Source organism: Anolis carolinensis, chromosome 2 (genome assembly GCF_035594765.1).
Source record: "Anolis carolinensis isolate JA03-04 chromosome 2, rAnoCar3.1.pri, whole genome shotgun sequence".
NCBI lineage: Eukaryota > Metazoa > Chordata > Lepidosauria > Squamata > Dactyloidae > Anolis > Anolis carolinensis.
Genome location: NC_085842.1, coordinates 24,835,569 through 24,862,127, shown reverse-complemented (window position 1 = coordinate 24,862,127; position 26,559 = coordinate 24,835,569). Strand labels below are relative to the sequence as shown.

Here is a 26,559-nt window from a genome sequence, read left to right as displayed (position 1 = left end):
GAAATTGAGCCTTTGCACCTGCAGGAGGCTTGTCTTCCAGAAATCTCCCAAACAAGCCCGGAGTCGAGTTCTCCCCCTTTTTCGCGCCGTAATTACATTCCCCAGCAGAAGGGAGTGCAACAGGCTAATCGCAGGAGTTTGAGAATAGCAGCAAAGCATTCAGATGATTAAAGCCTGTTCCCATGAGAAATTTTAGGGAGTCATACATCTGGACACAGAGATTGACTTTCGTTTCTGGTTCCCCAGAGAAGTGTTCTCTGGTGGGGAAAACAAGGCCTATTTAGGTTCCTTGCTCCCGGAGGGATTTTGCGGAGTCAATTTCGTCAGCAACTGGAGTAGTGTGTGTGGACAGCTACTCCGCTTCCAAGCCTTGTTTCCTGATTCAAGCCTTCGTTTTCCAGCCTTGTTCTTCCACGGATTTTGCCTTGCTTTCCAAGACCCAGCCTTACCTTGGTTCCCGGATTTTGCCAAGTAAATACCACGGATCTTGTCCTTGCTCCTCGTTCCTTGCTGCCTTGTATCCAAGCCTTGTTTTTCCAAGAATCAAGTTACTTCCTAGCCTCGTTCAAGTTCATGGACTAAAAGACCTTGTCATCTCCCCTCACTTTGCCTGGCAAAGTGAGTGTTTCGGTTATTGGATTACAACTTTGGACCTTAATATTTCATATTGGACATTGCTTCTTTGGACTAATTTTGACCTTTCCTGAAAGGTCTACTCCTGGACTAATTCATACGCTTGCTTTTATTAACTTTACATATTTCCTTAATAAAGATATTAGATAGATTCTGGCCTCTGTGTATGGTTATTGGTGCTCTGCTGCCTGGGTCCTGACAGAGGGGGAAATTCATATATAAAATTAATGTATATAGATAGATAGATAGATACAAATATAAAGGTACATAGGGATTGCAAAAGCTTGCATGGGGCAATGCCTATATATCAGTAGCAGAGATTAACAAATATTTCAGGGGAAAATGCTTTTATAAGATTAATGGTTATATCTATATTCTTTTTCCTGACTTGCAAGGGCTTCTTTCTCTTTTCAACATATTCCCTTGGTTAAGAGCGAGGGAGGCTTTGGAAAAGAAAACACTGATAAGGGAGGGTAAGATGAGAGATAAATATATCATATATTGCAAGCAGCAGCCTCCAAGCTCCGCTGCCGGCTTGACCTTAACCTGAGTTTATATGGTATCTATCTATCTATCTATCTATCTATCTATCTATCTATCTATCTATCTATCTATATGGTAGATAGATAGATAGATAGATAGATAGATAGATAGATAGATAGATACACACACACACACTTATACATACAAACATACATATATTCACTTTTATTATATCTACTGTACCAGCTTAGGTATTGGGTTAGATCTTTTGTAATAATGACTATTAAGAGTCTTTTCACTTTTATTATTTAGGTAATTGTTGTTGTTTTATCTTTAGCAGGTGGTATGCGGAAAAAGCATGTGTGCCGTAAGTGTGGAGAATGTTTTGCTCAGAAGTCTGAACTTGTCATGCATCGGATAATTCACCCGGGTGAGAAACCTTTCAAGTGCTTGGAGTGCGCAAAGGATTTCAATCACCATTCTGAGCTTGTGAAACACCAGCGAATCCACACTGGGGAGAGGCCTTTCCAGTGCCTGGAGTGTGGGAAATGTTTCTCTCGACAGTCTGTCCTCATGAATCACCACCGAATCCACACGGGAGAAAAACCTTATAAGTGTTTGGAATGTGCTAAATGTTTTACGGAGAGATCCCAGCTCGTCCGACACCTAAAAGTCCACACTGGGGAGAAGCCCTACGAATGCTTGGAGTGTGGCAAATGTTTTGCCCGTCACGAGGTGTTTGTAAATCATCAAAGAGTCCACACGGGAGAAAAACCATACAAATGCATGGAGTGCTCCAGATGTTTTGCTCGTCAGTCTGTCCTGGTGAGCCATCAAAGAGTCCACACCGGGGAAAAACCCTATAAATGCCAAGAGTGTGGGAAATGTTTTGCTCACCAATCCAACCTCGTGAATCACCACCGTGTCCACACAGGGGAGAAACCGTACGAATGTCTGAAGTGTGGGAAGTGTTTTGCGCAGCAGTCAGATCTCGTGAAGCACCGGCGCATCCACACGGTTGAGAAACCCTACAAATGCCTGGTGTGTGGGAAATGCTTTGCAGTCCATTCAGATGTGGTGAATCACCAGCAAATCCACACGGGGGAGAGACCCCATAAATGCTCGGAGTGCGGGAAGTGTTTTGCCCAACATTCGGCCCTCGTGAGTCACCAGCGAGTCCACACAGCAGAGAAACCCCATAAATGCCAAGAGTGTGGGAAATGTTTTGCCCAACGTTCGACCCTCGTCAGCCACCAGCGAATCCACACCGGAGAAAAACCCTACAAGTGTGCAGTGTGTGGGAAAACCTTTGCTGAACTCTCGAACCTGGGGAAACACCAAAAAGTTCACACAGGGGAGAAACGCTATGCATGCTTGGAGTGTGGGAAGCGTTTTGCTCGACATGCCCACCTCCAGGTTCACCACAGAGTTCACTTAAAAGCGAAATCCCGTGAACGCCGCAAGGGAGATCAACACTTTATAGAAAAAGGAAACTTTATTCAGTATCAGATAGTTGGCACTGGGGAAATACATGCCGAATAATTCAAATTTGATAGTATATCCTGTGGGAAGCAAATGCTCTCTTGGCTTGAGCTCATCTCCCCACTTTAGGTCTTCCACAGGGAGAAGACAACCTATTTCAAAGATAATGACAGACTTTTTGTATGAAGTGTAAGTCTGAGAACAGCAGAGACAGGGTAGGAAGTGTTAGTTAGGGCTTTATGTTTTCCATTTCTCAACTTTGCTTCAAAACACTGTATACCCACTTTTCTATCCTTCTGTTTTATATCAGAAAAGAAATGCTCTTTTTTCTCTTTCCTTTCCTTTTTATTATTAGACAGCAATGGAAGAAGACAAAGATGTAACCTGTTTAAAATATTGCAAATTCCATAACCTATTGGAAAATAACTGCACCCAGTCTATGGACACATATCCGTATCCGTTTGGCAAATGTGAATGTCCATGAATACCGTGTTTCCCTGAAAATAAGACAGTGTCTTATATTAATTTTTGCTCCCAAAGATGCTCTAGGTCTTATTTTCAGGGGATGTCTTATTTTTCCATGAAGAAGAATTCACATTTATTGTTGAACCAAAAAAAAAGAACATTTATTATATACTGTACAGTAGTTGTCATCACAAACCAACGTAATCAGACAAACTCTGAATCCTATCAAGAATTTCATGTACAGCTGGTATGTACATTTACCAACCCTGCATACTCTGGTGTTCTGTTTGTTGGGCATGCTTCCAAACAAAAACTTTGCTAGGTCTTACTTTCAGGGGAGGCCTTATATTTAGCAATTGAGCAAAACTTCTACTAAGTCTTATTTTTCGGGGATGTCTTATTTTCAGGGAAACAGGGTATGTGGGACCACCTTTTGAAAACCACTAGTCAAGAAATGCATGACCTTGTTAGAAGTCAATTCTAACAGGACAGAGGAATATGTTTTCTAAACTTGCTTTGGTGTTCTAAAAGTTCGCAACATTCATTATATACTCTTGAGAGCAGACATCCTAAATGTTCGTGCTGCCAGATGTTTTTTGGCCTCTAGGTCAGTATGGACAGTGGCAAAGAAAGATGAGAGTTGTAGTCTAGTTAAAGATCTGGAGGTCTGCAGACTCTTGCTTTAGTTGTTTAGTGTCTGGTTGAGGAATGGAGGAGCTTGTATTTGGAGTAACCCAAATTTGCAAATTTTACCAACCAGCAATCCCAGCCTCTGTGTTTACCGAATGGAATCATTAGGAAGCAGCACTCATTCCTGAATAAAATGCAATTTCTGAAAGTAGGAGCTGAGGACTTAGGGCAGGAGTCCTCGAATGTTTTAAGCCGAGGGCCAATTCAGACGGTGGTGATGGTGGTGGGGCGCATGGACTATAGTTTGGAAAAGACATGAACGGATTCCTATGCACATTGCACTGACCTTATTTCTGTTGGAATTCAACTCCACACTGCCCAAGTCTGCAGTCCTCAATGAGGAGTAGTTAACTAGCTTAGAATAGGCTGAGTGAAATCTCTTTCCCCTGTTTCCTGAATGCCAGTTGGAATATGTCTATTTCTTCTCTCCTTTCTGTTTCTGCTCTCATACTGATTGGTTATGTAGAATGGATACTTTGCAGGTGCATGCCTTTTGTCATTGACTTCCTACTTTTACATCTCGGTGTGTGTTGTGTGTTTTGAGATCTCTCTCTGCTTGTGCGTCAGGAGAGATGCAGTGCTTGGTGATTTTTTCCCCCTCTTATTTGAACCCTAGAAGAGATTAAGTGTTTAGAGTAGCTAGGACCTAGTTCTTTACTATTAGGAAATTTAGATATTGTTTTTGTAAATAAACCTTTTATGATTTTTAAAGACAGAACTCTGAATCTTTGCCTCCTAAGCTCTGAATTCTTTACAGCCACAGGGCACTTCACGCCCTGCTTGCTGTGAGCTGAATGCTCAACTATAGATGTTTGCGTATTTTGGGTTCTCTGCTGTTTTGGGTTAGTTTCCCCTGAGACCCAGAAAATCCTAACAATTTGTGGTGCAAAACAACCTATTTTTTCGTGGCAGGAGTGTCTTGAGAAACTGCAGGTCACTTCTGGTGTGAGAGAATTGGCCGTCTGCAAGGACGTTGCCCAGGGGACGCCCGGATGTTTGATGTTTTACCATCCTTGTTGGAGGCTTCTCTCGTGTCCCTGCATGGGAAGCTGGAGCTGACAGAGGGAGCTCACCTGCTGTCCTTGGATTTGAACCGCCAACCTGTTGGTCAGCAGTCCCGATGGCACAAGGGTTTAATCCATTGTGCCACTGGGGATTCCTGCAAAATAACATGAAAGAACAATACAATGTTTAAAATGAAGAACAATTGTAACCAACATAAACTTACCAGTATTTCAATGGGAAGCGTGAGCCTGCTTTTGGCTGATGGGGCAGTCAAGTTAATTAGGATTGTTGTTAAGTCGATTCAGACTCCAAGTCTAAAGTTTTGGGTGGGTAAATGACCTTAGTTTGGGGATCCCTTCCTTAGGGGTTCACATTGTTGACATTACAGTGTAAATCAGGGCGTTTGATTCAAATGGCAGTAAAAGGCACATTGCTTGGCCTCTTCTTCTAAGTTGAGTATCCCTTATCCAACATGATTGGGACCAGAAAAGCTTTGGATTTGTTTTTGTTTTTTTAATGATTTTGTATATATTTTTATTTACACTTTTAATCATATTATTTATAGTTGATTTCATCTGGTGCATAGTATACACCTAAAAAGGCATCACATAGTAATCCTCTTGAATATTGATGTTAGCACTTAGGTAAACATATATAAAGCATATATTTACAATTCTTGTAGCTGCACCTTATCCTTTTATACTTACTTACTTAGGCGATCCCTTGTTGTCCAAATATGATTGTCTTCCAAGCATAGGGTCTTGGCAGTGGGTCTGTAGGTGACTGTGGAGTCCTATTCTTGATCCGCATGTTCTTCCACAATGAGGGCATCCGTTTCCAGATGCAAGGTGGTCCTGGTCAGGATTGGCTTAACATGCCTTCTTCTTGGCACATTTCTCCCTTTCATCCTCCATTCATGCCTCTTTGAATTCCACAGCACTGCTGGTCATAGCTGACCTCCAATTAGAGCACTCGAGAGGCAGGGCTTCCCAGTTCTCGGTGTCTATGCCAGTTTTTAAGGTTAGCTTTAAGCCTGTCTTTAAATCTCTTTTCCTGTCCGTTCTTGAGTTAGGAATATAGTAACTGCTTTGGGAGATGGTGATTAGGCATTAGGCCAGTCCAGCAGAGTTGATGGTATAGGAGGATCGCTTCCATGGTAGTTGTCTTTGCAATATCCTTTTATACATTCTATTTAATTAACTCCCTCTTGTCATTCCAGGATAACTCCATATAGACTAGAAAACCATCCTTAACTATTTGCTTTGTTTTATATAGCACTTCCTATTTATATTGTTACCCTTCCAAAACCAAGCAGAAATATTAAAAGGGGTTTATTGTAGAAAACCCTATGACGGATGGATTAGGGTCCTCATAAATCAGAAATGATTTATTTTCAGGAATCCTGATAAGATATGCTTAAGCCTGAATTAAACCTCAAGGAACAAGGGCTTTGTTCCTTGGGGTTAATTCTCCTCTTCTCAAAATCCCTGGAGCAGAAACAATGTTCTGTGTTCAAGTTCTTGCCCGGGTAGACCATAGTTATTTTTAGACACATCAACATGTATAAAAGTTCATATTTTTGCTTGGATAAATCAGATTTTTTAAAAGTACAGAACCATATATTGTAGTCAGCCCTGTTGACTGGTGGATTCTGAGAAAGTAGCATTCCCAAGCTGTTTTTGTATTCATGCAAGCTGTTTGTAGTAGTAGTAGTAGTAGTAGTAGTAGTAGTAATAATAATAATAATAATAATAATAATAATAATAATAATAATAATAACAATAATACATTTTATTTGTTACCCATCTCTCCTAATGGCTTGTAATACTTACGGTGTGAAAATAGTCTGAATGTTTTTGAAAAGAACTTCAATTTTATGTATTATAAGAGAATTACATATTGGGTTCACTGGAGGAATGACTAGTAGGTAGTAGACTGATTACACTATGTAACACAATTTTTGTTCCCATGCTATTTCCTAATCGGTTCTATCATAAACACATGGAAAAAGTTTATTAAACTTTTACGGGAGGGACATCCTGCAGCACATTTTGCTATAGTTTCAAATTTTGTTACATAGTATTATATATAAGCAGCCAGATATAAATTGTACACATACATGTTTGTGTGTGACTGCGTATATGCATGTGTGTGCGTGCATATATATACAGTATACACACACAGACACACAATCATATTTTATTTCTGAGCTTCCAAGTCTGTGATGTTTGCTTCAGTACCTTCTGTCTAGGTTAATGTCATTTTTCAGTTTAATGATTATGTATATTCTATGACTCAATAAAGAATTCCCAATTGTAAAATCATTGTGTGTGTTGTCGTCAATTTTTAAAGAGTGCAGATAATTAAATAATAACACTTGTTATCTCAGACACCTTTCTTTACTTTTCCAAGCAGGTTTGTTTGTATGTATCAGTGTCTTCCAGTTTCCTAAGGAGTTATGGCAATTCCATGCATTTCATAGGCTCAGAGGTGATTTTGCCTGTTTGTTCTTCTAAAAAATAGCCCACAGCACATGGGATTCTTTGGTGGTCTCCCAACCAAGTACTAACCAGGGATGACCCTGCTTAGCTTCTAAATCAGATGGGACCGAGTGCCTTTAGTACTTAGTACTTAGGTCCAAGAATGTCCGGGGACAATCAATACGTTTCCTGCCAGTTTTGTTGACCATATTCTTGTAATACTTGGAGTTGACTGGCTAAATCATACGACACCATGGCACCATCATGTTAATGTATTGATTGGTTTTTCTTAAGTCAAAACTCAAGGTCACAAATGGAATCAACAATATATTTTTAAAAATCTTTAAAACTCCACCACACAACCATAATAACAGCTTTAGAAGAATCGGTCAATCAATCAGAAGGATTTAAACACACTCATAGGTTATTGGGGGAGGAAAATGTTCACACCACATATAATGGAATCCATGGTCAGAGACTCTGTGGATAATAATAATAATAATAATACAATATAATATAATACAGCAACAGCAATAATGCAATACAATATAATATAATACAGCAACAGCAATAATGCGATAATAATACACAATCCCTAAGTGGCTCTTGATAATAATGCAACAATAACCATAATAATAATAATAATAATAATAATAATAATAATAATAATGCCACAATAATATAAAATAACAATGCAATGTTGTAACCCACCTTGAGCCATGAGGAGAGGCAAGCAAGAAATAAAAATTATTATTATTATAACAGCAACAATATGCAATCATAATGATGATGATGATAATTGATAATAAAATACAATATAATAATAATAATAATAATAATAATAATAATAATAATAATGCAACAATAGTCATCATCTTAGGCTAATAATAATTTGATGGTAATAATAATAAAGCAATTAAAATACAGCAACAATGCAGCAACAATATAGCAATATAGTAATGCAAAGACAGCATCAATTGTGCAAAAATAATAAGAATAATAATCTAATAATAATTATTATTATACACCATTCTAGGCTGCTGCTAATATTAATAATGCAAAATAATAACAATGCATTGACATAGCAATATACTAATGATGATGATGATGCAAGGACAGCAGTCATAATGAAATAGTAATAAAAATCAATAATGCAATAATAATAACAATTATACACAATTGTAGGTTGCTTGCCGTGCCAAAAGATCTCAGCCGGCATTCAAAAACAATAAACGTTGACAAAATCATGATCTGTCAACTACAAAAGCCCACCTTACTTAGATCTGCACGCATCATCCAAAAATACATCACACAGTCCTAAACACTTGGGAAGTGTTTGACTTGTGATTTTGTGATACAAAATCCAGCATATATACAGTATCTTGTTTGCTGTGTCATACTCTGTCTTTGTGTCAATAATAATAATAATAATGCAGTTGTGTGGTAATATAATAATAATGCAAGAGCAGCATTCACAATGCAATAGTAATAAATCGACAATGATAACGCAATAATAATAATAATACAGCAGTGTGGTAATATAATAACAATCCAAGAACAGCGGTCACAATGCAATAGTAATAATAAATCGACAATGATAAAGCAATAATAACAATTATTTACCATTCTAGGTTGCTGCGAATAATAATAATGCCAAAATAATATTAATACAGCAGTGTGGTAATATAATAATGCAAGAACAGCAGTCACAATGCAATAATAATAATAAATTGAATATAATAATGCAATATATATATCATTCAAGATTGCTAATAATAATAATAATAATAATAATAATAATAATGCAGCATAGTGGTAATATAATAATAATGCAAGAACAGCGGTCATAATGCAATAGTAATAATAAATCAATAATAATAATGCAGCAATAATAACAATTATACACCATTCTAGGTTGCTAATAATAATAATAATAATAATAATGATGATGATGATGCAGTGGAGTGATAATATAATACTAATGCAAGAACAGCGGTCATAATGCAATAGTAATAATAAATTGATAATAATAATGCAATAATAACAATTATACACCATTCTAGGGAGCTCCGGTGGCGAACTGTGTTAAAGCACTGAGCTGCTGAACTTGCGGACCAAAAGGTCCCAGGTTAAAATCCCAGGAGCGGAATGAGCGCCCGCTGTTAGCCCCAGCTCCTGCCAACCTAGCAGTTCGAAAACATCCAAATGTGAGTAGGTCAATAGGTACCGCTCTGGTGTGAAGGTAACAGCACTCCATGCTGTCATGCTGGCCACATGACTTTGGAGGTGTCTACGGACAACGCCGACTCTTCGGCTTAGAAATGGAGATGAGCGCCAACCCCTAGAGTCAGACAAAAGCTGCTGCTGCTAATAATAACAATGCAAAATAATAATATGCACCGGCATAGTAATATAATAACAATAATGACGCAAGAACAGAAATAATCATGCAATAGTAATAATAAATTGATAATAATAATGCAATAATAACAATTATACACCATTCTAGGCTGCAGCTGCTACTATTATTATTAATAATAATATTAATGCAGTGTGGTAATATAATAATAATGCAAGAACAGTAGTCATAATGCAATAGTAATAATAAATCATTAATAATAATAATGCAGCAATATTGTAATATAATAATGCAACCACAGCAGCAATCATGCAATAATAGGTAGGTAAAGGTTTTCCCCTGACGTTAAGTCCAGTCGTGTCCGACTCTGGGGGTTGGTGCTCATCTCCATTTCTAAGACAAAGAGCCTGCGTTGTCCGTAGAGACACCTCCAAGGTCATGTGGCCGGCATGACTGCATGGAGCGCCATTACCTTCCCACCTGAGTGGTACCTATTGATCTACTCACATTTGCATGTTTTCGAACTGCTAGGTTGGCAGGAGCTGGAGCTAACAGCGGGCGCTCACGCTGCTCCCAGGGTTTGAACCTGGGACCTTTCGGTATCCAGCTGGGTGCTTTAACGCACTTCGCCACCGGGGCTCCAAAAATAATGCAATAATAACAATTATACACCATTCTAGGCTGCTGCTAATAATAATAACAATGCAAAATAATAATATGCATTGGCATAGTAATATACAGTAGAGTCTCACTTATCCAAGCTAAACGGGCCAGTAGAAGCTTGGATAAGCGAATATCTTGGTTAATAAGGAGGCATTGAGGAAAAGCCTATTAAACATCAAATTAGGTTATGATTTTACAAATTAATCACCAAAACATCATGTCATACAACAAATTTGACAGAAAAACATACAGTAGAGTCTCACTTATCCAAGCTAAACGGGCCGGCAGAACCTTGGATAAGTGAATACCTTGGATAATAAGGAGGGATTAAGGAAAAGCCTATTAAACATCAAATTAGGTTATGATTTTACAAATTAATCACCAAAACATCATGTCATACAACAAATTTGACAGAAAAAGTAGTCCAATACGCAGTAATGTTATGTTGTAATTACTGTATTTATGAATCTAGGACCAAAATATCAAGATATATTGAAAACATTGACTACAAAAAAGGCTTGGATAATCCAGAGGCTTGGATAATCCAGAGGCTTGGATAAGCGAGACTCTACTGTAATAGCAATAATGATGCAAGAACAGCAGTCAAATGCAATAGTAATAATAAATCGACAATAATAATTCAATAATAATAATAATGCAGCGGTGTGAGAATAATGCAAGAACAGCAGTTATTAATGCAAGTATTAATGCAGCAATATTGTTAGATAATAATGCAACAATCCAGCAATAATAACAACAACAAAATAATGCAGTTATTATACAATTATAATAGTGCGCCATCCTAGGCTAACAACAAGAAGAACACACCACCCTGCTTGGCAGAATGGGGCTGGACTGGATGGCCTCTAGGGGTCCCTTCGAGCTCCAGGCTTCTCTGGCTCTGACTCTGCCCAGGCTGCGAAGCAAGAGAACTGGGCGGGCTTTCCTGCCTGTCCAATGGAGCGCAGAGGAGGAGGAGGAGGAGGAGGCAAAGCAGCAGAACAATGGCTGGACTGCATTTCCCTGCAGCCTCTCTGTTGTGGCTTTGAGCAGCAGGCGGTGGGAGGGCAAGGAGGAGGACTACAAATCCCAGGGCTCCTCTGGAGGGCGGGAGACAGGAGGGGAGGGGGGCCCTCGAAGGAGAGAAACAGGCCGGGGGAAAGTTGGCAGCCCCAAGAAGGCAGGTGAGAAGAGCTTGCTTTCTTATATAATGGGGAGCCTGTTACATGGGGGGACTTTTCCATTGCTTGGATCCTTGCCTTTGGGAGGGGTGCCGGATAACCGAGAGTCTGGTCTAACCTCTCTTCCTCGCTCTCCCTATCTATATGACAGATCCCTTTAGATACATACATGTACATATACATAGATACAAGCATACAGTAGACTCTCAGTTAACCGGCACCCATGGGGAATTGGATAGATGTAGTGTCTGTTTGCTTGGGAGTGAGTATTAAAAACAGGCCTAACTCATACTCTACCATACCTTTAATTCTGCATTAACTTGATAGTAGAGATTTTTTAAAAAGCAAAACAAAGGCAAACTTAATGTAATATTGTATTTAACCAAAACACCAAAACTAAACCACCCCCCCCAAAAACTTTAGAAATAGCAAAATGACTTTTGAACCAAAATATCATGATTTATTGAAAACATTGACTACAAAAATGCGTTGGATAATCCAGAACGTTGGATAAGCGAGGCTTGGATAAGTGAGAATACTACAGTAGAGTCTCACTTATCCAACATTATATATATACAAACTATGGATGCAAAATCTGTGAATATGGAGAACCAACTGCATCTTGTTAAAGAGGTGACTTACTGGTTCAAGGGCCATTAAAAGGATTTAGGAGATGAAGTCAGGACTCCACTTTGTGTGTCCATAAGAAAGAAGGACCAATGTGGGGTGGGATTAATGGAGTGCCCCTTTTATTTTTCTTCATATAATAACTATAGAATGATAGTTCAAACGGACTCCAATGGCCTTTTAGTCCAACTCCTTGCCATTTTGGAATACACATAGGATCCTAAGAATGAGAAGAGACCCCAAAAGGTCATTCAGTCCAGCCTCATTCTGCCAATAATAATAATAATAATAATAATAATAATAATAATAATAATAATAATAATAATAATAATACAGTAGAGTCTCATCCAACATTCGCTTATCCAACGTTCTGGATTATCCAACGCATTTTTGTAGTCAATGTTTTCAATACATTGTGATATTTTGGTGCTAAATTTGTAAATACAGTAATTACTACGTAGCATTACTGCATATTGAACTACTTTTTCTGTCAATTTGTTATATAACATGATGTTTTGGTACTTAATTTGTAAAATCATAACCTAATTTGGTGTTTAATAGGCTTCTCCTTAATCTCTCCTTATTAGCCAACATATTTGCTTATCCAACGTTCTGCCGGCCCGTTTATGTTGGATAAATGAGACTCTACTGTATATTTAACCAAAACACCAAAACTAAAACACTCCAAAACAACTTTGCAAATAGCAAAATGGCTTTTGAATTTTTTAAAAAAAGCAAAACAAAGGCAAACTTAATATAACCCTGTATTATACAGTAGAGTCTCACTTATCCAACATAAACAGGCCGGCAGAATGTTGGATAAGCAAATATGTTGGATAATAAGGAGGCATTAAGGAAAAGCCTATTAAACATCAAATTAGGTTATGATTTTACAAATTAAGCACCAAAAGATCAGCAACCTCAATCTAAGCACCAAGGACATCCTGATCAGCTTTGATGTGGTGTCCCTTTTTACCAAAGTCCCAGTAGCTGACACCCTCACACTAATCAAACAAAACTTCCCAGAAGACATCACAGCCCTGTTTCACCATTGCCTCACCACTAGCTACTTTCAGTGGGACACTGGATTCTATGAACAGAAGGATGGAGTGGCCATGGGGAGCCCTCTCAGCCCAGTAGTAGCAAATTTCTATATGGAATACTTTGAAAAACAGGCCCTAGAAACAGCACCAAAAAAGCCAACTGTTTGGTTCAGATACGTAGATGACACCTTCACAATTTGGAGCCATGGAGAGGAAGAACTCAGCAAGTTCCTGGACCATCTTAACAGCATCCACCCAAACATCCAATTCACCATGGAAAAAGAAAAGGAAGGAAAACTGCCATTTCTAGATGTTCTGGTCATCCGCAAACCCAATCAACAATTGGGCCACACAGTTTACAGAAAACCTACACACACAGATAGATACCTTCATAAAAACTCCAACCATCACCCAAGTCAAAAAAGGAGCACAATCAAAGCCCTGACAGACCGCGCACAAAGAATCTGCGAACCTCACCTCCTCCAAGGTGAACTCAACCACCTAAACTGGGCTCTACAAGCCAATGGATACTCCACCACAGACATCAGAAGAGCTGCAAGGCCAAGAACAAGCCATGAGAGTCAAGACAAAGATCCACCCAGAGGAAAGGTGTCCTTACCATACATCAAGGGGACTACTGACCGCATAGGGAAGCTGATGAAGAAGCACAACCTACAAACTATCTACAGACCCACGAAGAAAATCCAACAAATGCTACGGTCAGCGAAGGACAAGAGGGATCCTCTCTCTTCTGCAGGAGTCTACCGGATACCATGCAGCTGTGGACAAGTCTACATAGGGACCACCAAACGCAGCGCCCAAACAAGAGTCAAAGAACATGAAAGGCACTGCAGACTAATTCAACCAGAGAAATCAGCCATAGCAGAGCATTTGATGAACCAGCCTGGACACAGAATACTATTTGAGAACACAAAAATGCTGGACCATTCTAACAACTATCATGTCAGACTACACAGAGAAGCCATTGAAATCCACAAGCATGTGGACAACTTCAACAGAAAGGAAGAAACCATGAAAATGAACAAAATCTGGCTACCAGTATTACAAAACTCAAAAATCAGAACAGTAAATAAAAAGCAATACTCTGAAAACAGAGGGTTTCCAGACATGAATCAACCAAGGGCAGTTAACGACTCTAAACAAAGGATGCCCCAGAGGCAGGAAGAAGACAGCAGATAAGCTTTTCAATGCTAATTTAAGTGATTAACTACACTACATTCATACTGACCTCTCTCACCCTAGACTTTCCACAGATATATATTAACCTCTTTGCTTAGTTTTCTCCATACCTCACAACCTCTGAGGATGCCTGCCATAGATGTGGGCGAAACGTCAGGAGAGAATGCTTCTGGAACATGGCCACACAGCCCGAAAGACATACAACAACCCTGTGATCCCGGCCATGAAAGCCTTCGACGACACATTAAGCACCAAAACATCATGTTATACAACAAATTTGACAGAAAAAGTAGTTCAATAGGCAGTAATGCTGTGTACTAATTACTGTATTTACGAATTTAGCACTAAAATATCATGATTTATTGAAAACATTAACTACAAAAATGCATTGGATAATTCAGAACGTTGGATAATGCTGTGTACTAATTACTGTATTTACGAATTTAGCACCAAAATATCATGATTTATTGAAAACATTGACTACAAAAATGCGTTGGATAATCCAGAACGTTGGATAATGCTGTGTACTAATTACTGTATTTACGAATTTAGCACCAAAATATCATGATTTATTGAAAACATTGACTACAAAAATGCGTTGGATAATCCAGAATGTTGGATAAGTGAGACTCTACTGTACCGAAAAAACAACAACCCCCAAACCAAAACAAAACTTTCCCCAAAAAAACTTTGCAAAGTGGTTTTTTCAGCTTTAGGAACCATATTATCATGAGTGTGGCTAGCCAAGCTTAATTTTATATTTCTGCTAAAAATTGTATTATTTCTTCGATTTTTATTTTTTGTTGTCTCTGTTGCTTGAGAATTTCTGGTTAATTGAGAGTATGCTATATCCTAATATATATGGTGAAATTCTATGATTTTTTTAAAAGACATTCCAAATCTGCATGTTAGAAGATTTATATCTGGCAAAGTAAAAAGGTTTATATAACATGGAAAAGTTAATTTTGGGGATTGAAGAACTGTGGCTGCATTGAACTGGTGCAGTTTGACCACATGCTGAGTGCATTTGTCCTGCCGAATGAATGCAAGCTTGACATCCTTTGAAAGGCCATGGATCACTTGCTAATTGCTATGGGATCCTGAGAGCTCTTAATTGTGCAAGGTCTTTAACCTTCTGTGTAACAGGCCGCAGGTACCCCACCACACTACAACTCCTAGGATTTCAAGGCATTGAACCACAACTGTTAAAGAGTTAGATTTAGCCTTTAACTGGCTTGGCTCAATGCTATAGCCTCCCAGGAATTGTGTTTGGATAAGGCTGAATGGCCCTTGGGGTCCCATCCAACTTTATAACTCTATGATTCTAAAATACAGTAGAGTCTCACTTATCCAACACTCGCTTATCCAACATTCTGGATTATCCAACGCATTTTTGTAGTCAATGTTTTCAATACATTGTGATATTTTGGTGCTAAATTCGTAAATACAGTAATTACAACATAACATTACTGCGTATTGAACTACTTTTTCTGTCAAATTTGTTGTATAACATGATGTTTTGGTGCTTCATTTGTAAAATCATAACCTAATTTGATGTTTAATAGGCTTTTCTTTAATCTCTCCTTGTTATCCAACATATTCGCTTATCCAACGTTCTGCCGGCCCGTTTATGTTGGATAAATGAGACTCTACTGTATACCAATTTCCTGGTTGGAAAAACAAGGGGTTCGGTTTCCAGCAGCCTACGTGGATACTAAAACGTGTTGATACTCAATTCACTTAGACAATGGCATAGTAAAATGATATCTCATGAATGAAATGACGAAATGAAGGTTTGCTTTTATGGAATGAATACACACACACACACACACACATACAATAGAGTCTTGCTTATCCAACCTTCGCTTATCCAACATTCTGGATTATCCAACGCAGTCTGCCTCCTGCCCAGATCCACAGCTGTTTCTCTAGGCAGCAAAGACTGAACTTTTTCCAGATTTAACTTCTGACAATGTTGTTACTGGAAATTCATTTTATGCAATTCTATCTTTTTTTGTAGTCAATTTGTTAGTAGCCAATGTTCTTATAGTCAGTATTTTCAATACATTGCAATGTTTTGGTGCTAAATTCATAAATACAGTAATTACTACATAACATTACCATGTATTCAACTGCTTTTTCTACCGTTGTTGTAAAACATGATGCTTTGGTGCTTAATTTGTAAAATCATAACCTAATTTGACGTTTAATAGGCTTTTCCTTAATCCCTCCTTATTATCCAACATTTTCACTTATCCAATGTTCTGCTGGCCCGTTTATGTTGGATAAGTGAGACTCTACTGTATATATGTGTGTGTGTGTATATATATATATATACAAACTATGGATGCAAAATCTGTGAATATGGAGAACCAACTGCATCTTGTTAAAGAGGTGACTTACTGGTTCAAGGGCCATTAAAAGGATTTAGGAGATGAAGTCAGGACTCCACTTTGTGTGTTCATAAGAAAGAAGGACCAATGTGGGGTGGGATTAATGGAGTGCCCCTTTTATTTTTCTTCATATAATAACTATACAATGATAGTTCAAACGGACTCCAATGGCCTTTTAGTCCAACTCCTTGCCATTTTGGAATACACATAGGATCCTAAGAATGAGAAGAGACCCCAAAAGGTCATTCAGTCCAGCCTCATTCTGCCAATAATAATAATAATAATAATAATAATAATAATACAGTAGAGTCTCACTTATCCAACATTCGCTTATCCAACGTTCTGGATTATCCAACGCATTTTTGTAGTCAATGTTTTCAATATATCGTGATATTTTGGTGCTAAATTCATAAATACAGTAATTACTACGTAACATTACTGCATATTGACCTATTTTTTCTGTCAAATTTGTTGTATAACATGATGTTTTGGTGCTTAATTTGTAAAATCATAACCTAATTTGATGTTTAATAGGCTTCTCCTTAATCTCTCCTTATTATCCAACATATTCGCTTATCCAACGTTCTGCCGGCCTGTTTATGTTGGCTAAATGAGACTCTACTGTAGTAATAATAATAATAATAATAATAATAATAACAACAACTTTATTTTTATACCCAGCCACCATCTCCCAATTGGGACTTGGGGTGGCTTACACATGGGGCAAGTGCCCCTAGATACAAATACAAATGATCCATCAAAAACATAGATAAAAATAAAAGTAACAAAATAGTTAAAAACACAGTTTCAATAAAGCATAAGAATATCAAACATAAGAATAGGTGGTCATCCAGCCTGTGTCCAAAAAAACCCCTGAGAAGGAGCCTGCACCACGTTCCCAAGCAGCATATTCCACTGCCAAACAACTCTTATCGCTAAGACTTTCTTCCAGATGTTTAGGTGGAATATCTTTTCCTGCCATTTGAATCCATGGCTCCATGTCCTGGTGTCTGGAGCAGCAGAAAACCAACTGTCCCCTTGTGGATCCCTAAAACGTCAGATAATAACAAATCCTATATTTTGACCATATACTTTCATTTACACTGCAGTATAATGCAGTTTATACAACCCCATGCTGCCAGGCAAGAAGACACAACAAAAACCCTTTTGACAGATGACCATCCAGCCTTTGCTTAAAAACCTCCATATACTTTTGACCATATCTTTGCATTACAAGACCAGGGCACCAAATACACTGCCATATAATGCAGTTTTTACAAACACACATTCCAAGCCCTTCCAACAGATGGCCATCCAGCCTCTGCATTGAACTGGATTATATGGTAGTGTAGATTGTTCACTGGAGGGAAGGATATTAGAGGCAAAGATGAAGTACTTTGGCCACATAATGAAAAGACAGCAAAACTTGGAGAAGAGAATGAGGCTGGGGAAAATGGAAGGAAAAAGGAAGAGAGGCCGACTAAGGGCAAGATGGATGGGTGATATACTTGAAGGGATTGGCTTGACCTTGAAGGAACTGGTCCATGAGTTCACGAAAAGTCGGAAGTGACTGAATGAATAAACAACGAAACAGACTCATGTAATGCAGATTGAACTGCATCGAACTGAGTTATGAGTCTACGCTGCCATGTAATCCAGATCAGTGCAGTTAATCTGCATTCTCAAACTGCATTATATGGCAGTATAGATGTGGCCCTGGAGAAACTGGAGGTATATTTTGAGCATTGATAAATGAAACCGTGGATATTGAATCCGTGGGTAAAGGAGCCGTGCTGTATTATTATCTGATTTTCTCGTTCTGGTTATTGGTGATCTCCAAAAGGGTTATTTTCCCCATTCATCATTTTGGCTGTCCCTTTATTGTCCCCTACAAGCAACAGGATGATGGCTGCATTGGAATCTGGATTGCCTCCATCCTCCAGAGAAATGACAAAGGTTGCACTGAAGCCAGCTCAGGTAGGAAGCAGGGTTATTTTGAAACCTCTTCTGCTGGATAAGTGAAAGACACATGCGGACTATATTTTCACAATGGAGTGGGAATGATACAGGGTTATTTCTGTGCTTGGTTTTTCTGTTTCATTTTACATTGTATAATCTTTATTTCATTGTCTGTTTTGTTGTTGCGGGAGCCCCCAGTGGCGCAGTGTGCTAAAGCGCTGAGCTGCTGAACTTGCAGACCGAAAGGTCACAGGTTCAAATCCGGGGAGCGGAGTAAGCGCCCAGTGTTAGCTCCAGCTTCTGCCAACCTAGCAGTTCGAAAACATGCCAGTGTGAGTAGATCAATAGGTACCGCTCCAGCGGGAAGGTAATGGCGCTCCATGCGGTCATGCTGGCCACATGACCTTGGAGGTGTCTACGTACAATGCCGGCTCTTCGGCTTAGAAATGGAGATGAGCACCAACCCCCAGAGTCCGACACGACTGGACTTAACATCACGGGAAAACCTTTACCTTTACTTTTACCTTTGTTGTTGTGGTTTATGCTATACTTTTGGAGATAGATAGATAGATAGATAGATAGATAGATAGATAGATAGATAGATAGATAGATAGCAGTGTCAGAATAAGCTTTCTGGAGGAACAGATCTAATTGACCACTCTGCCTTCTTCCAGAGCCTAGTGACTTTTGAAGATGTGGCTGTTTATTTCACAACCGGCGAGGGGGCTTTGCTGAAACCAAATCAAAAAGCCTTATACCTGGAAGTCATGATGGAGAATTATGGGAACGTGGCCTCCTTGGGTAAGGAACCTTCTCCTCATCTCACTTTGTGGGAGATGGAAATTGCGGAGCAGTCTGTGCCGTAATCCAGATGGAAATATAGAGCCCTAAAATTAATCTATACCAGGCGTGGGCAAACTTTGCTCCTCCAGATATTTTGGACTTCAACTCCTACATCCTACCGGCTGTTAGGAATTGTGGGAGTTGAAGTCCCAAAACACCTGGAGAGCCAAAGTTTGTCCATGCCTGATCTACAGTAGATTTGACACCACTATTGTGACTCACTGTGATGGAAATCTGAAAGTTGTAGTTGTCTCTTTGGTAGAGAAGGTTAAAGACCTTGTAAAACTACAACTTCCAGGATTCCATAGCATTGAGCCACAACAGTTCAAAATGGTGTCAGATTGAATTAATTTTACACTCTTTGCTGAAGCTGGAAATAACCTCTAGTAAAAGGTTTCTGAATGCCATCCATTTACACACAAGTCTATTAGCAACAATGTGCTGGTTTTTTAGTGCACTCTGCAGAAATTGCTTCGGCTATGCTCCACCAAAAGGAAACTGAACCTGTTTGGCAATGCTGAAAATATTATATTACTGTATCTAACATGATTTTTGTTCCTGAGTTATAAATGTCATTTCTTAAGTGGTTCAATCATAAAAACATGGAAAAAGTTTATTAAACTTGGTTTTCACTGGACATCCTGCAGCACATTTCAACATTGTTAGTTGTCGGAGATGACTAAACGACTGAGCAGCAGCAGCAGTGGCAGGCACAAAAATGAAGTTTCCAGATTATATCAACTACTTTCAAAATAAGGACCACACAGTTTAACAGGAAATAACACTTTCAAACCAGGATTTATCAGGTGGAAAGAGATCACAATTGGAAAAAGTTTAAGAAGCCCTGGAGTAAACCATGATGACCCCTAAGATCTTTTCTGCTCAGTGTCCAACAGCACAAACTCTCCCAGTGTGTATGAGAAGTCATGCTTTTCCACTGCTGTGTGTCTCACTTAAATTTAGTTGTTGTAGTGTGATGCATGGTGACCCTAAATGTGATCACCAAGTGTTTTCTTAGCAATATTGTTTTGAGACGCCATTTCCCTTTGCCTTCCTCTAAAGCTGAAGGAGTGTGACTCCTCCAGATGGGTTTCTCTACCTGATTAGGGATATGGATCCTGACCTCAGTGTCCTAATTCCACTATATCACACAATCTAGCTCTCTCTGCATTTAGGAATCCCTAATTCAGTGGTCCTCAACTTTTGGCCCTCCAACTGTTTGTGACTTCAGCTCCCCAAATTCCTAACACTGCTTGGATTTTTGGGAGTTGAAGTCCAAAACACCTGGAGAACCAAAGCCCTAATAAGTTTCTGACAAATTAGGATAATCTCCAGAATTTCATGCAAATATACCAATTTAGGGTATTCTTACCAATTATGTCTTGTATTTCCATGTTAACTCACATACAGGATTTTCAGGTCCAAAGCCTGAACTCATCTCTCAGATGGAACAAGGAGAAGAACTGTGGATACCAGATTCTCAGATGAAAGGTGATGCAGAGACCTTCAGTATAGACTCAGGTGAGAACTTGGCATTGTGCTAAATGTCCTTTGACCATTAGCTGGCCACTTGAAGTGCCTCTGGTGCCGCTGCGAGAAGGTCCTCCATTGTGCATGTGGCAAGGCTCAGGCTGCATTGTGGTAGGTGGTCTGTGGTTTGCTCTTCTCCAGGCTCGCATGTCGTGGACTCCATTTTGTGGCCCCATTTCTTGAGGTTAAACTGTTCATAAAACGTTAGCAAATTGACCCATTGCTGCTTTTATTGGTAACTAGCTTAGTTACCCGGTGATGCCCGGGTTAGGTGCTATTTATTAGAAAATGTCATTGTTTTTGGATTTTATGAATGGTACATTAGAAATGCATACAGTGTGGGTAAACCCAACTCCCGTCATCATTTGTCATTCCACCCCCAAAACATATTAGTAGTTAAAGCTGGTTATAAAAAAGTGCTGTTCTTTTACCTGAGAGAAAACCTCTCCAGGAATGTCTAGATCAGTGGTTCTCAACCTGTGGGTCTCCAGATGTTTAGGCCTTTAACTCCCAGAAATCCTAACAGCTGGTAAACTGGCTGGGATTTCTGGGAGGTGTAGGCTGAAACACCCACCGGTTGAGAACCACTGCTCTAGATCTTCCAATGTGTTCCTAGTTTCAGCTTTCAGCAGAAGTTGACCAGAGTATCATTCCAGAAGACCTAGAATTACCTAGAGAGGTGTTCTCTGAGATAAAAAGGTAGCAATTTATGTATTTATGGTGGTTTATTTTCAAGGAGGTCCTGTGCCTTTAATTCCAGTGCCTTTAATTCCAGTGGATGTGGAAGACTAGACTCTATGACCTACAATCCAAAGCAAAAAATTAAACATACATAGCTGGAATTCTATAGTCCACTTTGGGCAGAAATGGATTATAGAGTCATGCCAAAGGACTAGGTTAAACAATAGAGTTGTTTTATTTGCAGGTTTTCACTTTTATAGGGGTCCTCTGCCCCTAACCTCAGCGAATGTAGAGGGCTGATTGTATATATTTCCTTTGTTCCATCAGGTGGTGTTTTGGGGAAAGCCTGGAGGCCCCCATGTAGTGAACGTTATGTTGTTGCTCCCCAGAGATTTCCTTCTGAAAAGAAACCCTTCAGTCGTTCGGCTTTTGGGAAGCCCTCTTGTCAACAGCCAAACCTTAAGATGCCACAAAAAACCCACAAGGGACAGAGAAGCTACAAATGCCTGGAGTGTGGAGAAAGCTTTAAGCGGCATTCCCTCTTCGTCCGCCACTGGCGTGTCCACACTGGGGAGAATCCGTATGAATGCCAGGAGTGCGGGAGAAGTTACCTCCGGCCCTCAGCTTTGGTGAAGCACCGCCGTGTTCACAGCATCAAGGAACCAAAAAACGTGTGTTTGGAGTGTGGGAAGCATTTTGCCCGAGAAGCTTACCTGCTGGCCCACCAGGTGACCCACGTCCGAGACAGGCCCCGGAAATGTTTGCAGTGCGGGGAAGACTTTGCCAACCACCCGTCTTACTTGAAGCACCAGAAAAACCATAAGGGAAAGAAATCTTATAAGTGCCTGGAGTGTGGGGAGTGCTTTGCGGACCGGTATCACGTGGTGGTTCACCAGAAAGTCCATACGGAGTTGAACCGCTTCAAATGCTCAGAATGCGGGGAGTGTTTTGACCAGCATTCAGCCCTCGTGAGTCATTGGATGGTCCACACTGGAGAGCAGCCCTATGAATGCCTCGAGTGCGGCAAAGGGTTCCCTCGGCCCTCAGCTTTGGTGAAGCACAGCCGTGTTCACAGCACCAAGAAACCAAAAAACGTGTGTTTGGAGTGTGGGAAGCATTTTGCCCGAGAGGTTAACCTGCTGGCCCACCAGGTAACCCACGTCCGAGACAGGCGCCGAAAATGCTTGCAGTGTGGGGAAGACTTTGCCAACTACCTGGCTTACTTGAGGCACCAGAAAATCCATAAGAAAAAGAGATCTTATAAGTGCCTGGAGTGTGGGGAGTGTTTTGAGTACCGGTATCACATGGTGGTTCACCAGAAAGTCCATATGGAGACGAACCCCTTCAAATGCTCCGAGTGCGGGGAGTGTTTTGATGAGCATTCGGCCCTCGTGAGTCACTGGATGGTCCACACCGGAGAGCAGCCCTATGAATGCCGTGAGTGCGGCAAAGGGTTCCCTCGGCCCTCGGAGCTTGTGCTGCATTGCCGGGTCCATACAGAAAAGGAATCCTACACGTGCTCCTAGTGTGGGAAATGTTTCACCTAACAGTCGGGTCTGGTGAGGCACCAGCGAGTGCACTCTGGAGAAAAACCCTTCCCTTGTTCGGAGTGCGGCAAGCGCTTTGCAGACCGATGGAATGTCTTGGCTCACCAGAGGGTCCACACGGGGGACAAACCCTACAAATGTTCAAGGTGTGGGAAATGCTTTTCTCATCGGTCGCATGTCCTGAATCACCAGAAATCCCACTTGAAATATTATGCAAATGCTGATAACAGCCCGGGAGAGTTGGTCACAAAGGAGTTACCTCACCCAAGGACAATCAAACCAGAGCCTGGAAGCAACGAATTACAAGTAACGAAATGAAATGACTGGTAATAAGAAATTTTCCAGCAATTTGGTGGAATGAATTAATATTTCACAAATGTAATGAGTGGGAATGAAGTTATTGTATTGGTTCCAGTTGCAGTTGATTTTTATAGTTTCATATAAATGACATTTTGCCATATATTTCTTATATCAAACGTTTTATGCCATTCTCTCCTCAATCTTAAGATGTTTTGAAAATGAAATCAGCACTTTAACAACAATAGCGTAAAGTCCATGTCTCCACGATTGAAAGCAAAATTGTGTTCCGTGCTCAGAATCAAAGATGTTCTTCTTTTTCCTATTTGATGCAAATGGCAAAAGATCTTTGGGTGACATCATTTGTGGTAGTTAGAATTTAGTTTTAAAAATAACGGAACCTGGTTTGGACCTGTCTGTTAAATGACAAACCTTCCGATATCTAGATTGGAAGGTAAATGATCCAGAGCCTATTGCTGACCTACATTTATTTATTTGTTAAGATTTGAATCTATTAAAATATTTGTATCCTACCCTATATCTTGGATAGTATGCCTCAATATTTTGTTTACAATTTGAAACGGTAGAAAGTAAAGTGAATAATGTAAAGCGCCTTAAAACAGGGCCCACAGTTCTAAACCAGCAGCTACTTTAGTTACATAGCTTAGTAGCATCTCGCACCAAATCTGCCTCCATTCCAATGTGGACTTAATGGGCAGCTGCTATAGCAAGTAACAAGAGTCTTCTCTTTTTAATTGAGATGTGGCAGGAGGCCACCTCATTTCTTGAGGTGGACTCTGGTGTGACAGTAGGTTTAGGTTTTCCCCTGACATTAAGTCTAATCATATCTGACTATGTGGGTTGGTGTTCATCTCCATTTCTAAGCCGAAGAGCGAGCGTTGTGCATAGACACCTCCTAGGTCATGTGGCTGGCATGACTGCATGGAGCGCCATTAGCTTCCCATCGGAGCGGTACCTATTGATCTTATCACATTTGCATGTTTTCGAACTGCTAGGTTGGCAGAACTGGAGGCTAATAGCGGAAGCTCACCCCGCTCCCTGGATTCGAACCGCCAACCTAGTAAGAAACAAAATTCATATCATAATTCGTACTTGCATTGGAGATGGGTGGGAACGTCTGTTTGCTGCATCCTGATTGGCCAGAGAACAGACCCTTGTCACTTTTCAGAGTCTGTCTGGTAAATAACAGAATTTGGATAGTTTCATGATCCCTATGGATTCTCTACACCAGTGGTTCTCAACCTGTGGGTCCCCAGATGTTTTGGCCTTCAACTCCCAGAAATCCTAACAGCTGGTAAACTGGCTGGGATTTCTGGGAGTTGTAGGCCAAAACACCTGGGGACCCACAGGTTGAGAACTGCTGCTTAACACTATTCAATACATAACATCTGTAAACATTAACTCTAGGGTTACGTATTCGTAACTGAATCGGTCATGAATTTCAGTCATAGAATTTGATAACTTAAGTCTGTACAAATTTAAAGCAAGAATTTTAAGACACATCTGCACTGACCATTTAATGCAGTTTCAAACTGGGTTTTGATGTGCAGATAATTACATTGAAAGTCGTGGAACCCATTTGAGGCCCGGATGATGTTTGCACAAACCACAGAGTATTGATGCACATCAGAGCTTTTCTTCATATGTTTTTGTAGGAACCTGTAATCTGGCCACCACAGTTTGGAGCTAGCCTTGAACTCCATTAAATGGTCAGTGTAGATGGGGCCAAGGCACCAAAGGTTTTAATGAAGGCATGTGGTATTGAAATGAAGGCAGCGTTGTCACCAGTCAAGCCTCTGAATGAAGGTTATTCCTCAATCGGAACTGGCGACAAGACACATCAAAGCATAACATGAAGAGCAAAAGACAGTCTGAGGTGTTTGGACACCAGTTTGCCTTTTATGAAAAAGTCTGGTCAGTTCTCTAGACTTTACCTCATCTTTCTCATACAGGTTGAGTATCCCTTATTTGAAATGCTAGAGACCAGAAGTGTTTTGGATTTTGGGTTATACATGATGAGATATCTTTAAGGTGGGACCCAAGTCAAAACATGAACTTCATTTATATTTCATGTACATGTAATACACATAGCCTCGTCATTTCATCCACAATATTCATTATAATGTGCGTGAAAAGTATGAAATTATAAAAATCAAAAACTTGTGAAATTATGAAAACCAGAGAGTTAATGGAGGGTCACCATTTCAGCCACAGAAAGTAGGAAAAACAATGTTGGATTTTGGAGTATTTTGGAATTCCATTTAAAGGCTCCTCCACCTGTACAGTCTCCTAGGACCACCTGACTGGGATGCTTTAACATTTTAATTCAGAACAAGTTCAAAACTTTGCTGTTTCATTCATTTGTATTTCAGTTGTCTTACAATTAATGATTCTTTAGATATTTTGCCTAGGTGTGATTAAACTGTTACTCCTTTTGTTAGATTCTGCTCCTCCCTGAACAAAGCTGCCGTGTGTGCCTTTTTTACAGAGTGAGTTTTTGCCGATTTAGGTTTATCCTGCTGTGGATCATATTTCGCTGCTTTATTTTATAGTTTTCTTTTTTTATTATTCCTGGGCTAAGCTGAGTTTTGTGAGCTCTCATTTACTTCAGTTTGGACCAATTTTCAGTTTACCTTTTCTTATTTTTCTCCTTTCTGCAACTTTTAAGATAAAGTACTAGATAGCTCTAAATGCAGTAAGCTTTAACTAGAGGGCTGGTGGAAGATTAGTGGGAAACCTAGCATTTTTATAAACGGTCATGATTAAATGCCTTATGCGTTAAAGAATTGTACGTAGAAGGCAATTGCACTTGATGCCATAGCCCAACATGTTCTACATAGCGCACTTTTCATTTAATTATGTTTTTTTTCTGCAGTGCATTTCTTTTCCTCTGATATCATATATATTGTTCTGATTTTTTGTTTATCTCATGGAATTTAAATGAAATATGCAATAAATGTAAACCCATTTATTTTAA

The 26,559-nt window shown here is 39.7% G+C and overlaps 2 protein-coding genes across 2 annotated transcripts in view; both read left to right on the top strand.

The window, feature by feature from the left end:
* Positions 1-7,082, top strand: part of LOC103278058 (zinc finger protein 501-like) — a 32,700-nt gene extending 25,618 nt beyond the window's left edge. Inside the window, exon 6 of the mRNA XM_062973641.1 lies at positions 1,513-7,082. Within this exon, the coding sequence (XP_062829711.1) occupies positions 1,513-2,658 (1,146 nt within the window). The 3' untranslated portion in view covers positions 2,659-7,082. The remainder of the gene's footprint in view (positions 1-1,512) is intronic.
* Positions 7,083-11,239: 4,157 nt separating this feature from the next.
* Positions 11,240-26,559, top strand: LOC100557741 (zinc finger protein 436). The gene is made up of 5 exons (XM_062973611.1): positions 11,240-11,444; positions 18,600-18,681; positions 19,338-19,464; positions 20,917-21,027; positions 22,045-26,559. Exons 2-5 carry the CDS (start codon positions 18,607-18,609, stop codon positions 23,241-23,243), a joined length of 1,512 nt encoding a protein of 503 aa, XP_062829681.1. The 5' UTR covers positions 11,240-11,444; positions 18,600-18,606; the 3' UTR covers positions 23,244-26,559.

Bases quoted from the DNA above. Each gene is read 5' to 3' on its own strand.
- LOC100557741 (XM_062973611.1), top strand. From the start codon at position 18,607: ATGATGGCTGCATTGGAATCTGGATTGCCTCCATCCTCCAGAGAAATG. The intron at 18,682-19,337 runs GTAGGAAGCAGG...GCCTTCTTCCAG, and splicing joins TTGCACTGAAGCCAGCTCAG to AGCCTAGTGACTTTTGAAGA. The intron at 21,028-22,044 runs GTGAGAACTTGG...TTGTTCCATCAG, and splicing joins GACCTTCAGTATAGACTCAG to GTGGTGTTTTGGGGAAAGCC.